The sequence below is a fragment of the Sciurus vulgaris genome, assembly GCF_902686455.1.
Source record: "Sciurus vulgaris genome assembly, chromosome: 4".
Taxonomy (NCBI): domain Eukaryota; kingdom Metazoa; phylum Chordata; class Mammalia; order Rodentia; family Sciuridae; genus Sciurus; species Sciurus vulgaris.
In genome coordinates this window covers 184,947,140-184,962,340 of record NC_136464.1, presented here as the reverse complement: position 1 = coordinate 184,962,340, position 15,201 = coordinate 184,947,140, and the positions used below count along the sequence as shown (strand labels likewise).

The 15,201-nt window shown below is 56.3% G+C and overlaps 1 protein-coding gene across 1 annotated transcript in view; it reads right to left on the bottom strand.

Moving 5' to 3' along the window:
* Positions 1 to 15,201, bottom strand: part of COL4A2 (collagen type IV alpha 2 chain) — a 152,412-nt gene that overhangs the window by 1,632 nt on the left and 135,579 nt on the right. The window contains exons 32-47 of the mRNA XM_079138043.1: positions 14,595 to 14,738; positions 13,359 to 13,481; positions 13,022 to 13,203; positions 10,923 to 10,986; positions 10,462 to 10,536; positions 8,271 to 8,378; positions 7,434 to 7,541; positions 6,527 to 6,598; positions 5,707 to 5,832; positions 4,925 to 5,041; positions 4,244 to 4,405; positions 4,052 to 4,150; positions 3,566 to 3,712; positions 3,324 to 3,440; positions 1,953 to 2,144; positions 463 to 749 (exon numbers count right to left, since the gene is read on the bottom strand). Coding sequence (XP_078994169.1) covers positions 463 to 749; positions 1,953 to 2,144; positions 3,324 to 3,440; positions 3,566 to 3,712; positions 4,052 to 4,150; positions 4,244 to 4,405; positions 4,925 to 5,041; positions 5,707 to 5,832; positions 6,527 to 6,598; positions 7,434 to 7,541; positions 8,271 to 8,378; positions 10,462 to 10,536; positions 10,923 to 10,986; positions 13,022 to 13,203; positions 13,359 to 13,481; positions 14,595 to 14,738 — 2,123 coding nt within the window. The remainder of the gene's footprint in view (positions 1 to 462; positions 750 to 1,952; positions 2,145 to 3,323; positions 3,441 to 3,565; positions 3,713 to 4,051; positions 4,151 to 4,243; positions 4,406 to 4,924; positions 5,042 to 5,706; positions 5,833 to 6,526; positions 6,599 to 7,433; positions 7,542 to 8,270; positions 8,379 to 10,461; positions 10,537 to 10,922; positions 10,987 to 13,021; positions 13,204 to 13,358; positions 13,482 to 14,594; positions 14,739 to 15,201) is intronic.

The following is a 15,201-nucleotide window of genomic DNA, read 5'->3' as shown; positions in this document are numbered from 1 at the left end:
TTTTTGGCTCCCAGCCAGGTGCAGGTAGGCTCCCTTGAAGGGCACCAGAAGGGCAGCAGCTGGGGCACACGCGTAGCCACACGGCGCCCAGAGGCGACTGGAAACTGCCATTCTAGGGTCTCCCCATCACTGTGGATGTCCCCCAGCAGCCTGCCCGTGAGTGTCATTTGAGTATTTTAGGTTCTAAAAGTTCTACACAAGCTTCTTAGGGCTTTAGGTGATACACCTGCCTGCCCTGAGCCTTCTGGTAAACCATTAACTCTAAGAGTTTTTTTTTGGTGTAACAGCCCAGATTTATCCCAATTGTCTTGGTGGGACACAGGGCTCAGCTGGCCAAGGCAGGCTGCACCCCTGCCCTCCTGCAGTGCACACATGCACAGACACCCTGGGGGACCATTCTTACAAAGGTGTGGGTCCCTGCCAGATGTCCACCTGGCCCTGAGGGCAGGAAGTGGCACCCACCATGAGGAAGGAGTAGCCGATCCACAAGCTGCGCCAGCCAGCCGGGCAGTGGGGTATAGAGACGTCCTGACTGTGGACGGCGATGGCGACAGCTGGGGCCTCGCACACTGAGCAGCGGCTGATGTAGGGCTTGATTTCGTCCTCTGCCACTGGCATCATGGGCAGCGGGGCGGTGGTGGAGAGCCAGTAGGACTTGTCATTGCGGCTGGCGTAGTAGCAGACGTCACCCGGGTTGCAGTACAGGAAGGGCATGGTGCTGAAGCGTGCGAGGCAGGAGCCCGCCAGCCCTGCAGGAGGAGCGCGTGAGACCACGGCCTGCGGCTGCGAGAGGCTTCCGCCAGCTGGGTCACCCCGGAAGCCCCCCAGGGACATGCCCGGAGCCACCCGAGTGCCCTGCCATCTGCGGGGATCGAGCCAAGGTTCTGCATTTTTATTTAGTGTCTCACAGGTACCCTGGCTTTTCCAAAGAGTTCCGCTCTAGGTTCCCGCGTGCCTCTGGGCCAGGCGGGGCACCAGGGCACTGCCTCTTCATGAGTGGCATTGGGAGGGGGTGCCCTATTTGGGAGTCTCAACAGCACCAGCCCTAGGAAGCCCCTGGTGGCCCCTGGGCTGAGTACCTCTCCTGGTGCCCACAGAGCCCTCTCTGAAGGAGCTCTGACCAGTCCCCCAGCCAGGCAGCTCTTCTACCTCTGGTCACAAGGTGGACTTTGTCTAAGGCCAGTGGGAATTTCAGGCTAAGCAGGTTTTGCTTTTCACACTGGTGGCTTAAAAGCTTACAGCCAGATGTGGGGCCACCCTTGGCACCTAGCAAAGTGTGAAGGCCTGCCTCTTGGCCCTGCTCCCAGGGTTACTTGAGGTCCTGTCCTTGCTTACTCTTGCTCCACTGCTTTTCAAGACTTATTATGGAGGCAGAGCACAGAGGCAGGAGTGCATGCAGCTCATCACCAGCACTGTAGGGTGCCCTGGTGTGACCCTACAGTGAAATGGACCATGCCAGCCTCCTGCATTCTCCTCCCCTCCAAGGGGACCACAGTCTGAGGCACCCGCCTCACCTTACAGTGTTCCATTTCTGTGGGTCACATTCATACCTTTTAAAGGCTTCCTTGAATCAACACACCCCACCCATGAGTTCGTTTTTCTGGGGGTCTGTATTAGGACCCACATGCAGTCCAGCCCCTTATGGCCCCACCTAACTCTAGAGTGAGGGGCAAAAGCAAGGAGGAGGTGAAGCAGCTGGTGGCCTCAAGTAGAGAAGGGTCATCCTGTGGCTAGAGCCACACAAGAACCTGCAAAAGTCTTGATAACAAGTTAAAAGGCCGCCCGTGCCAGGGTCCTGAGTTTTAAGGGCTTAGGAAGACTCTGCCCCCAAGAAACATGGAGGACCAGGGCTCAGGCACGAGGAGCTCCTCATCCCTGGGTCCTGAGTCTCACCACGGCCATTCACCCTGACCACCACCAGGAAGAGAGTGGGGCTCGTTGGTACTACCTACCCAGATCCTGGTTGTGGGCTTTCTCCTGGCCTTCAAAATACAGCAGGCTGTATCCACTCCAGAGCTTATTCATACCCACGGGGCACATAGGCTCCTGGTCCGTCTGGCTGTGCTTCACCAGGAGGTAGCCAATGCTGACACTGCGGCCTGGCATGCCAGGCAGGCCTGGGATCCCTGGACGGCCTGGCTCCCCTAGGGCCCAAGAGAAAGCAGCCACTATTCATTTCTCTGGGGACCTCAGGGCCCCAGGGCAGGGGACAGTTCACAGACCATCTAGAACACCTGCTTTTCCTTCTCCCCAGAGTATGGGTCTCATTGTGTTTAGACCATGAGCCTCTCCGGAAAGATTTGACCTAGATTTTGTGCTCATTAAGCATGAAATGATGATAATGATGGTACTGAACACAGACAGAAAAGACTTAAAAACTCAGTTGCCACAGGAATGTTCCCCTCAGGGAGCACTGAACTCAGAGCAGGAAGAACTGGGCTTCTTGGACTTGGAAGTGTCCAGAGAAGCATCTCAGTTCACCTCCTTGCCACCAACGAGTAGACATGCTCTGCCCAGGTACGACCTCTCTGTGTGCGTGCTTCTGGGAGAGGCGGCCCACCACATGCTTGGCCATTCCCAGGATTAGAATGTTCTTCCCGTGCGGAGCTGAAACCTGCCTCCCTGCACCTTCCACTCGGGGTCCTGAGTCTGCCCTAGAGCACAACAGAGCACCCAGTCTGTCCCTGGCACGATCACCCTTTGAATAGTTGCAATCCCCTCCAATGATGTCCCTCTTGCACTCTCTGGTCCTGGTCTTCCCTCTCATCCACGTTTGCCTTGGGATGTACGTGTCTGCATGCCCACGGTCTGTGGGCCAGGCTTGGGAGGCGGTGGCTCAATGCTGTTCCCTTTGATAGGGACGCTGATGGTGCAGACGGTGTTTAATTTGCTGCACAGGTGTTCATGCCATTGGTTCAAACTGGCCGCAGATTAATTAGGCAAATTCTGCTGTTTTCCTGGCCTGTTCTACCTTTTGCATGTACAAATAAAGAACACTGGGCTTTACAAGGCTCCTGCTACCTCAGCAGGTCTCTTCTGGCCCTGTCTCAGACCTTCAAGATCCTGTGAATCTGACTCTTGAGCCTGTGGGCACTTGGTGATCAGGGACCCCACAGAAAGGAAGCAGCCTGTCCCCCAGGCACAGGAGCTGGGAGCAGGCATGGGGACACAGCAGCAGGAATGCCAGGCTAGCACAGAAGGGTGTGGTGGCCTCCTGCTCTGCTGGCACCACCTATCCTTTCCTGCTGACTTCACTGCGTCCCCCTTGGCAGGGCCTGAGGGAAGCTCACTGCCTCCTTCTCTCTCAGTTGCTGATCACGTACCTTCTTGGCCAACTGGTCCCTGGTGCCCCATTGGCCCTTGATCCCCTCGGAATCCTGGGACAGCAGACACGCCACCTCTTCCCTGGGGCCCGGCCTTCCCTGGAGCTCCTCGAAAACCTGCAAGACATGGTGTGAGTGTGACTGGACAGACTATGCTCAGCATGGCTGGTGTTCATCTGAAGAGGGCAAAGCAAAGAGGATAGACCCTCCCCAGCACCGCAGCACCCAGCCCAGCACCCTACCGGGCTCTCCAGGAGGGCCTTGGGGCCCCATCTCCCCCTGTGCCCCAGGAGGACCTCTCCTCCCCTGGGGGCCCATTGTCCCGGGCTGGACAGCAATCGTCAGGGGGACTCCTGCGATCCCTGGGGATCCCATAGAACCAGGGGCACCTGTAAGGGAAGAAAGGCCGAGTAAACACTCAAGACCACGTTGTTCCCTGCCCGGAACCCATTCTGGAACCCCCAGTGCATCCTTGCATTGCAGAGAGGAGTGGAGCCCACTCGTCTGAGAGGCCACCCTGAGCCCGCCACCTAAATGCTGACAGTGTCCTCCACCGGGTCCCGGAGCACTGCAGTCACGTGGTTCTCTCTGCTCTTCAGAGAGTGGGCCGTGTGCTGGGGAATCCGCCATCGGCCTCAGGAGGCCCCAGCCTGGAGGGGAGGGGAGGGCTCCCGGGCATCCCCGTGGCAGGCCTGGCCTGAGCTGCCACGCTCTGAGGCACCACTTACCAGGGAACCCCTGGTCTCCTTTGGGCCCCTTGGGGCCTCTGTCACCCACAGCCCCGGTGGCTCCAGTGTTGCCCATGAATCCTGGCTCGCCCCTGGGGCCTGCAACACAACGGGGATGTCAGAACTCAGGTCCCTGGGGCGGGGCTCCAATCTCTGCCCAAGACACTGGCCCCTCTGCCTGGGCACCGTTACCTTTTTCTCCTGGAAGGCCAAACACACCAGGTCGGCCTTGCGGTCCTGGGTCCCCAACACGTCCTTTGCCCCCAGGGACTCCTGAAGCTCCTGGACTCCCGTCATCTCCTTTGCTCCCAGGAAGGGCAGCAGGTCCAGGTGGCCCTGGTGGGCCTCGGTAACCTGTGGGTTTCACAAGGGGGGAGAGCTTAAGCAGGACCCCAAGGAGGCCGCCACTGCCCATCAGGGCTGTTTTGTTTACAACTGTAAAGTATATACACCATAAATTTATCATCTTCTTTATTTTTTTAGTATTAGGGATTGAACCCAGGGGATGCTTTACCATGGGTAAATGAGTTAATCCCCAGCCCTTCTTGAGAGAGGGTCTAAGTGGCCGAGGCTGGCCTTGAACTTGCAGTCCTTCTGCCTTAGTCTCCCGCCACTGGGATCACAGGTGTGTACCACTGCACCCAGCTCACATTTCCGAGTCCACTGCAGGGTGAATGTCTGACCCCACAGCAAGTATTGGACATGTGCTGTCACTTGGTTCCCTGGGGACTGTGTGCAGGTGATGGAAGGGACGGGCCTCCATGCTGTCTGCTCCTTTGGCCGTGGTCTGATCACAGTGTGCAGTGAAGGGTTGAGCGAACTGCACCAGCACCTGCCCCAGACACTTCCACCCACAAAGTGAGGTCTGCTTACCTTCCAAGCCAAATATGCCCGGTGCGCCTTTGTCTCCAGGAGACCCAGAGATGTTGGAAGGGGGGGTGATGCCAGGGAAGCCCTGCAGCCCTGGACTCCCGGCTGGGCCCCGTTCCCCTTAGGAGGAAAGCAGAAGTTACTTTTAGTTCCAGCAGCCAACATTCTATGCCTACTGCTTTCCTCCCCTGTTCTCATCTCTGGAGGACCAGGTGAGAGAGTGACCCAGGTGTCCTCATGCCCAGGAACATCTTGAGGAGGAAGGCTGTGTGACCCATGATCAGGAGGGCTGATCCTCTCTCCCTCCAGCCCTCCATGTCCTGAGGAGCCCATGTGGGACCCTGTCCTCATAGCTTTACTCCTGAGCCTGTAGGGAAGGTCAAACTAGCCACAGCAGAGCGGCTGGCTCTAACACTGCCACCTCTGGGTGTCCTTAGCACTGTGGGGGACAAGGTGAAGCAGAGCAGAACATGGCCTGTGGATCACTTTAATATTGTGAAGCCTCCCTCTGGCTGTCCTTCAGCTTTGGGGTGCAGGGATGATGAGAGATCGCTAGGCCGGAAGCTCATCCTGCACCATCTCAGAGGGGTCAACGTGCACCCACACTGAAGCACACCATCAGCCAGAGGACAGTGCAAGAGATGAGCAGCCAAGAGGCACGGCAGCAAGAATTCCCCTGTTCTCTGCAGTGTCCCATCTCTGCTTGCTGCTGCCCCATCCTGCCTAGGGGGCTCTGCTTGTGGAGGCTGGAGATAGCAGTACATGCTTAGAATGTGTGGCCTCACCTGGAGCTCCCTGTTCCCCTTTCCGTCCTGGGACTCCTGTGGGGCCAGGAAGAGTGTTGGCCTCTCCTGGGTCACCTCTGTCCCCAGTAGGTCCTGGGAATCCTGGTTCTCCATGGATGTCAGCACCTGTGGTAGAATTAAAACAGTGGACAATGGCCACATTTTCCAACAGTGTAAAGGTGATTTTCCTACGTAGAAGGACAGTCTGAGCAACTGAAGTCAAGAAGTGGAGGCAGCCACAGGGGTTTCACTCTGCTCTGGCCTCAGTGTTACAGAATCTGAGATCAGGAAGGAATCTGAGAGGACAGTGGAGCCCCGCCCTACAGATAGGAAGACTGAGGCCCTCAGAGCCTGAATTCATGGACACAGTCAGCAGAGGAGCTGGATCCCATCCCAGGCCTCCTGGCTGCAGGCTGCTTTCAATGCTATACCTTTGAAAATTAAATACTACTTAAAATTTTCCCTGTCCACATATTGGTGCTCAAAGCAATCAGTGGCAGGAAACATCAATATCTCTTGACATGATTTCCCTTCATCTGCCCATTAGAATTGAAATGGGCTAAGTGGAGCCGAGTGTGTGGATCTGTGTCTAATCCACACGTGTAAATTCATCTGTAGATAGGCTGGGTACGCAAAGCATCTAGAGAGTACCTTCTTTACTCTTCATAGCAGCTGTGGAATTATAGGTAATTTCTTCCCTTATTTTTCAAAATATTTTCCTCACCCAACTAGAATAAGTTTTCTAAATTAAAGTCAATAATTGGTAGCATGTGTCCCAAAGTCCCTCTGAAGCTGGTGTGCTGGGTATGGTGCCACATACCTGGGGACCCTGGGAAGCCTTTGGTACCCGGCAGGCCATGTAATCCACTGATCCCTCGGATTCCCGGGAAACCTGTGGGAAGTGGGCACAGGGTTATTCATGCAGAGGAGGCTGTCAGGTGGGCTCTGGCTGGCGGGAGCTCTCACAGCTCCAGCACGTCTGTCTGCTGTGATCTGCCCCATGCAGGGCTGCATATCCCCAACTAGCAGGAGGCAGTCGGCTGCAGGTGGCCTTCACCTGACACGCACACATGCCACTCTTGCTACCCAGGGAGCCCACAGGTGCAGTCTCCACAGACTGTTTCAGGAGTCCCCAGAGCTGAGAGGGGAAGTGAGGTGTCCTTTCTCTTCCTGATGTCTCATCTCTGGTGCGATGAGGGTTGTCAGACCTTGCTCAGAACAGAGAGCCTGGTGTTCTCTCTGCCTGGCTGAGGAGGAACACTTCTGGAGGAGGAAGCGGCTCATAGGCAGCCACGCCTTCATGCTGTGCAAGTTCTTGCAGCCAGTGGTACATCTTGGGGCTTGGGTGGGTCCTTTGTAATTCCCAGTAAGCACAGAGCCAGTACAACTGTGCCAGGACCTTGGAACTTCCAAACCCCACCTGGAGCCCATGGGAAGTGGGGAATCTGGTGGCATAACATGGGGGCCTCTTGAGCCCGCCTCTGGCTGCCTGTGTGCAGCAGTGGTGGGCCAGGGACAGGCTAAGGCCTCCCTGGAGGCTTCTACCTCTCTCTTGGGGAAGTGAAGCTCTTCTGCGTGTCTCTTCTACACACTGTCTTCTGTGCTCACGCGAGTCTTAGAGACCACAGCCTGCAGAGGCTGACCTGGCTGATGTCACTCCTTGCAGCCAGGCAACTGGCTGAGTGCCTGTGGGCACTGGGCACTCCCTCAAGAAAGCAATTACTTACCTGGTAAGCCTGGCACACCGGGCCAGCCAGAATCGCCTTTATGGCCGGGCACTCCGATCCGCCCTGGCTCTCCCTGTGGTCCCTGCAGCCCTGTTAGCCCTGGGAAGCCTGGGTGGGGGAACAATCATTAAGTCTGAGCACAGGGGAACTGCGTGACCTGGGCCGTCCTGCCTGGAGGGGTGAGGCTCCCAGGGAGTGGCTGAGGACCCACAGGGGCTACAGCTCCAAGCTGCATGAGAGAATCTGGGGACTGTCCTCACACTGGGAATGATGTGGCCTCCGGCCCTGATCCTAAGCTCAACAGGATAAGCTCAGCCTTGCCAAGGAGAAAATAGTGTGCAGTTTTTATTCCCATCCTGTCATGCGGACAGAAGCCTGTGGAGGATCCAGGAAGCAATGCCTGGCGAGCTGAGCCCCGCAGAGTGCACAGAGGTGGGTAAGCACAGAGCGAAGGCAGCAGTCCCAGTAGGGGTGACGCCAGTTCCCACTTCTTTCCTTCCCTAACAGGATCCTCAGGTGCGCGGCTGCACATTCAAATGCATGAAAAGGATCCTTTAAAATAGATCGGGCTGTTTGTACACAAGGGACAGAGACTGGCTCAGAAACACTTCTCATTCATCCTGTGTGGCTGCCTGTCACGGAGGGGCTCCCCACAGCCTGGGTGTTGTTTCTCTCCACGTTATAGTCCCCAGGCAGAGCTGGATAAATGGACAGCATGCCTAAGCAAGTTTCCTGGAGATGAGTGAGACTGGTGGAGAAGGAAATGGCCAGGTGACTGCTTTGTCCTGGGTCTTGGAGGCCACCTGCCTAGGGATGGTGTGGCCGCAGGGATTTTACCTGTTTGTCCTTTGGGTCCAGGAGAGCCTTGGGTTCCAGTCATGCCTGTTATCCCAGGGAAGCCAACTTCACCCTCTGCTCCTTTCTCTCCAAAGTAGCCCTTCAGTCCTGGAAACACAGATTTGCTGTTGCATGAACACAGGGCTCAGTGCTTGCTGGGCTCAGCTAAGCCATGCTCCTGCCTCACACGGAGTGTTGTGTTTGGGTGTGGAGATAGACACATGGACCTGTTCCTGCCTCAACTTCCCCTAATTCCTCCCTCTGAGAATGAGGCAGCCACCTTCAAGGTTGCACCTGGCTTCTGCAGTCTGGCACTGAATGGGTCAATCTGGCCCCACCGGGCTACCAGGGAAACGATGACCTCAGGCCTCACACATGGAGTTCCTCGATGCTTTAACTTGTTCCTCTCAAGGATCATTAGACCCGGAGGAAGTCATCTGCGTGCTGTGGGCACTCAGGCAGCCCACAGACAGCCTCTGGCAAGGAACACAGGTCTCTTGCCAACAGCTCCTGAGAGCACCACCTTAGAGAGGGATCTTCTGATGGCTGTGGCCGGGCCAGTATTATGACAGGCAGCTCACAAGACTCCAAGTCAGAACCACCCTGTCCCCCACTTCCTGACCTGCAGAACTGGCAGAGATAATTATCTATGTCCAAAGCTACTGCCTTCGGGGTACTTTGCTAAGCAACAGTAGGCAACCAACGCAGAGCTCTTAGGTGGCTCTGATGTGAGGTCCCAGGGCAATCTCCTGGGGAATGTGCTGCACGGGTAGGTGGAGCTGCTCCGGGTGAAGAGTAGGTCTGGGGAGCCTGGCACCTGCATTGTAAAGTAGCAGCTCAGGTGCTGCTGAGGTGGTTGCTGGGAGACGGGGAAACACGTCCTCTCACATGGGTGACAGCCTGTGCTGCACATCCTGCCTGTTTCCAGGTAACATACAAGTCTTGGAAAACTTCAGACCAACCTGAATTCTACAGTCACCTTTGTTCTGTGCCTTCTTTAGTCTACGAGGCTATTGGGACATTGTGATGCTTTTGTGGTCATGGAAAAGAACCAAGTAAGAATTCTGCTTGTTTCTATTGTTATTTTAGTGTTTTAGGAATCTGCTCCAAGCTACCATCTACCTAGTGAAACTTCTCCCACAAACCACATCTGCTGTCCCCACTTGAACTCAGTGGGTCCAGTGAGGCTTGCTGCTCTGTCCTCGGAGAGCCCGAGGTGTGCCCCACCCTCACCTGGGAGCAGATCTGACCTGGGGCTCCACATCCATGACAAACAAGGTCTCGCTCTCCGACTTATATGAACAAAATTGCTGAAGTAATCATTTAGGACAGGAGAGTCGGCCAAGAGCCAGATGGCCAGCTGCCCTGGAGCCCTAATACCCAGGGGGAAAGCTGTCAGGACACCAAGTTGTGGGCCGAGACGGAGGCCAGAAGGTTTGGGCATGGGGTCGCCCATTCCTCATGGCAGGGCTCTGGTCCTATGCTGGGCCACACTCCTCCCCATTCTGGAGTCACTCTAGAGAGGCAACTCCCAGCATTCCCCTGCCCCTCACCAAACGCATGGACCAATAGACGCCCTCCTCCCACCAGAGAAACTCAGGGCTCCAGGGAACTTAGGCAGTGCAGGCCCCCAGGTTAGAATCTCCAGAAGGGAGCTACCTCCCGCCCAGGATATGGCCATGGCAGGCACTCTGAAGCTGAACTTTAGCGATGCTCAAAAGGAGGCATGAGGTGCCGTGGCGTGGAGGCCCTCTGACCCGTGGGCGTGTAGCTGCCTCCTGCCCTGCTCAGGAGACGTGTGCAACCCTACTGCCCTCTGCAGACCCTTCCCCATGCACAAGCAGTCTGGCCAAGTGTCCTTGCCTCTGCCCTAGTGTGTCCCAGCAGCCCAGGTTTGCTTATCTTCCATGAGCTACACCTGAAGCAGCTCTGCTTTGGCACCAGGCACTGAGTGCTGCTGGTTCTGTTTATTTTCACTTTCAGAGAAAGACAGAGATTTCCTGAACTTGTCTTCAGAGTTAATTAAACCAAAAAACACAGTCTTTCTTGCACATTGAGTGGAAGATCTCAACCATTTTCTATAAAGTTCTTTATGGTTTATATCAAATATTGATGCTCTGGGAAAACCAGGCTCAGAGACAAGGCTCAGGGCTGCAGGTGGATGTGAAAAAATGGAAAATAATTTGTGTACCTGGAGTTCCAGCGATGCCCCGTTCTCCCTTCAGGCCTGGACTTCCTGGTAAGTCTATAGTGTCCCCAATATCACCTGTGACATGCAGAACAGATGGTTAGGAGCAGGTCTTCTGCTGGGGGAGGTTAGCCACACACTTCTATTGTGCTATGTTCTTAACAAGATAATCTGCCTTTAATTACCAGCAGCATCTGTGGGTCTGTGACCACACTGTGTGCCCAAGAACTCTGAACTGTGGATGGCCCTTTTCTTTTTTTTGCTCTGGCGATTGAACCCAGGGCTGTTCCACCCCTGAGCTACATCCCAACCCTTTGATTTTTGAGACAAGTTCTCCCTAAGTTTCCCAGGCTGGCTTTGAACTTGTGATCCTCCTGCCTCAGCCTCCCCAGTCACTAGGATTATAGGCCTGCACCACAGCACCTGGCTGGATGCTATGTTGTTACCACGTGAGCAACACTCACCGAAGTCCCCAGTAGGGCCAATCTCTCCGTAAAGGCCGGCTCTCCCAGGAGCACCCTTGTCACCCTAGGGTAAAGTTAAGAGGAAAGCAGCTCAGCAGGTGTGATTCCGCAGGGTTGTGGGGTTTAACTATCTGTATGCTTTAGCAGCACTCAAGGTTTGTGATCCCGTCGTCATTGTGTAAAAACGTCTGAAAGTTTTTCAGGACGGTGTGGTAGGTGCTTCGCTTTCCTGTATGTATCAAATGGTTGAAGTAATAAAAACAAACAGCTCGTCAACTTTGTTGGAATGATTGGCATTGCTGCGCAGGTGTGTCAGGACCCTGTGACACCAGCCCTGCGGTGAGCCTGAGGCTGACCACGTCCTGCCTGCCGGTCTCTCCGCCGACCTGTGTGTGGAATCCCATCTCAAGAGACTGTTTAGCCTCACACAGCCCCCTGAGGGATGTGCTTCCATTTCAACTGGACCGAGGAGGAGACTGAGGCAGAAAGGTTAAGTGACTTCATAAGGCCACTTGGCTAGTGATCAGCACAACAGGGCTATGTGTCGGGCTGTGGTAGCAGAAGGCACTTCGGCTCATAAAACAGACACGTGGCTGGGCACTGTCATCTGCAAGCAGAGGAGGCCTGCTCCAGATGATGCTGGTCTGCCAGTGAGACAGCAGGAGGCCTGGGTCACTCGGTCACCTCCTGGAAGCCAGACTTTTCCTCTCCAAAGTGGCCTCCTCTCCAGAGGGAAGTGGGGGTTTTGCTTGGTACCACCAGTCCCCAGATCTGCACCAGCAAAGGCTTTCAGTCTGCAGCGTGGGTACTGTGGCCCTTCCTGTGTGGCCTGGCTTGAGTGTCCAAAGCAGTAACAGGGCTGCACTGGCGGGAGAAGGAAGCAAGGCCAGAGGCTGTGTCTGCGTTCGGATCATGACCCTTTTCTCTTTCTAAGGTTTTCTTTATCGAGACATAACTTACAGAAAGCATGCTAACCCTGAAGGCACAGCTTGAAGCATGGGACGCAAGTGCCATCAGGTAGAGATGGGACTTTCCTGCACTCTGCAGAAGTACTCAGGGAAACCTAGCCGAGGTGGCCACTCTCCTCCCTGACCTGTACCATGCGTCTTGTTGGTTCCTCAATGTATCATCTGTGCTTTCCTGTTTCTGGTGTTTTGTCCAACGTGAAGGTGACTCTTAGTCACACTGTGCCTTGTCGGGAAGGCTCGTGTTATGCCATGCACTGCTCCGCTCTCTGAATGTGCCCTGTTTACTGGCTCTCTCTCCTGCTGATGGACGCTTGAGCTGTTCCCCAGTTTGGGGCTGCTGGGAGCAAAGCTGCTGGGGACACTATCAGGGTATCCTGTGGTGACTGAGAGCATCTTCCCTCTTCAGAGTGACCCAGCTTCACATGGCTACAGATTTGGGAGGGAGGGGCAAGACCCCTGAGGACTCCGTACCCCAAGGCAGCTACACAGACAGGCCAGCCAGGGCTGTTGCTAACAAGGTGACCTGCCCCAGTGCACTGACCACACTGAATGACAAAACTGAGTCCGTTGTGTGCTGCAGATGGTGAGGGGACAGCACCTTCAGTGAAAGAGGGTGGAAACAGTTCCCTGAAGTGCAGTCTGCAGAGGCCTTTGTGCATGCCACCTGTGCTGTCTGTCCCGCACAGGAAGCAGGCATGGGGAGGCCAGAGCCCTGCCCGGCTCAGGGTGCCCACTGTAACCATGGCAACAGAGTGGCCATAGCAAGTGCTTCAAAGCTGCTTCACACGTTGTGTGAAGAAGGAAATGGGCAGCAGGATGTGACTCAGGCCCCCCCCCCCCATCGTGGCCCAGTAATGGGCTCTCAGCCTGAAGTCACACAGGTGATCTCTGGAAATTCAAGCTTTGTTCTTTCAAGGTCCCCATGAAAAACGTGACACCGTGCTTCATCCACCAGGAGCCCATGAAGGCAGCGACATCAGCTGTGGTGGACACTCTGGCCACGTGGGCATTGCACATACACAGCCTCCCCTTGCTGCTCTGTGGCCCAGGACTCTGAACCTGTCATTCATACCCTTACCCAGCGAGGGAGGAAGAGGAGCTCAGAGGGTGCTGAGCAGTGACGTCACTCACCCGGCTTCCTGTGAACCCTGGGAATCCTGTAATCCCAGGGGGTCCCGTCACTCCAGGGAATCCTGGCAAACCTGGCATGCCAGGGACTCCAATGTCTCCTTTGACTCCTTTGATGTGGCCGGGCCTCCCAGGTAACCCTGGGATTCCTGCCTGCCCGGGGATCCCCGGCATCCCTTGGATTCCTGCAGGAAGACCCCAGAGTATAACACCTGGTGAGGGGCAGCCCCCACCCTCTCCAAGCCTGCAGACCAAAGACCCAAGTCAGTCAAGCCTGTGAAGCTCAGGGGCAGCTCTGGGGATGAGGCAGGGCAGGAGCACAGCTCAGGCGACACCTCACCTTTCAAGCCCAGGTACCCCTTCAGGCCCATGGGCCCTTCGTCTCCTTTCTCTCCTTTGATGTCCTTCATCCCTGGCAGGATGATGGGAGGTGGTCCTGGGGGACCAGGGTCTCCACGGCTGCCTGGAAGGGAACAGAACACCATTGATTCCCTGACTCCTGAACCACACCTGCCTGCAGAGCCCTCGCCGTGTGTCCCCAAAGCAGGGCGCTCAGGGAGACTGGGGGATGGAAGGTGCCTCTCCCCTCTTCCCTGGCTCCCATGCTGCTCCACCCGAGGGCGGGGCCTGTGCTCCCTCCAGCAGTGCCCGGAGCCACAGGGCTGAGTGGGAGCGAAGGGAGGGAGAGTGCTGAGCCAGCGCAGCGGTCAGGCTTGGCCCCGGGCAGGAGGCCATGCAGGGAAGGAGGCTGCTCAGGTCTCCTGTCAGCACTGAGCTGGTCTGTGCCTGGCAGAGCCTCAGGACCAAGGGTCCCTGGAGCTGGGGAAGGGATGGGGACTGTGGTGTGGGATGCGTGGGAAGCTCTGTGGGAGTCCCCGAGGGCCAATGGGAGGAGGGTGGGGCGGCCAGGCGTGGCACTGCGGGGCTGGCGGGGTACTCCTGACTTCCTCCGAGGAGACCGCAGCTGGTACGTGACTCTGACCAAACAGAAGGCATCGTTCCCTTACGTTAAAATAATCGAGTACAAATAGCTGGGTGTTGAGGGGATCAAACACAAATGCAATCCTGTCCTTGGGCACTGGCGGTCCAGAGAGGGACAGACAGGCCAGGACAGCGTCCCCCCGGAGGCTCCAGGAGCCCCAGAGAGCTCGAAGGAAGTGGAGCCCGGGCGATCGCATTTCCGACTGGGTTCTGATGATGGATAATTTACACAGCACATACGCCCTCCTTTAGAAAGAATAATGAAGTGGCTTTTAGCGAATGCCCGGGGTTGTGCGGCCATCGCCACCATCTAACTCTGGAACATCTTCATCACAGAAAATGAAGCCCACAGCCATTAGCAGTCAGTCCAGTCCTGCCTGACCCCCCCACAGGCCATCACTGATGGCCCTTCCTCTCTGCGGTGGCCTCTCCTGGGCCTTCCCGAGGATGGAATCCCATGGCAGCATGGCTGAGCTTCAGCGGGTGGAGCTGGGTGGCTCGTTTGGTTTGGCAGGGTTAGTGGACGTGGTGGTTCTCAGTTCCTCTTCAGCAGGGACACTGCCATGAAGGTGGGTCTCCACCTCCTGGGGCATACCTTTCACACCCGGCTCGCCAGCCAGGCCCTTCAGACCAGGCACGCCAAAAAATCCCGCCTCTCCTTTGGTTCCTGGGAGCCCGGGTCTTCCTTTGAGCCCCAGCATGCCTTGGAAGCCGTCCATCCCAGGAGAACCTCTCTCCCCTGTGGAGGAAGAGGCAGAAGCGGTGGGTGGGAGGGAGGACCAAGCCACGCTCACCTCACTCACTGTCCCTAGGCAGAGGCACGATTCCCCTGGGAAGATGCTAAGATCCCCAACCGCAGTGGGGATCTCTGGGGACACGGTTTTCTAAGAACGCTTGTCTGCCGGGCAAGGTGCAGCAGAGGGCCATAGGTCTGCCCATCTGCAGAAGGACCCTGGAGAAGAAAAAGGCAGCTCTGGGGAGGTCAGGGGAGGCCTGAGGACAGCCTGCGGGCAGCACCGGGCCAGGGCCTCACCCAGATGGAGAAAGGGCTCTGGACATGAACACGGCCTCAGCATTGCTCCTGGCACGGAGAGCTGCCAAGCATGGGAAGCAACTTCCTGGGCAGAGGCTGCGCCTGTGCTTGGCCCCGGTGCCTGCAGAGCTAGTGATGCCAATGAGCCAGTCAATAAAAGCACCAGATG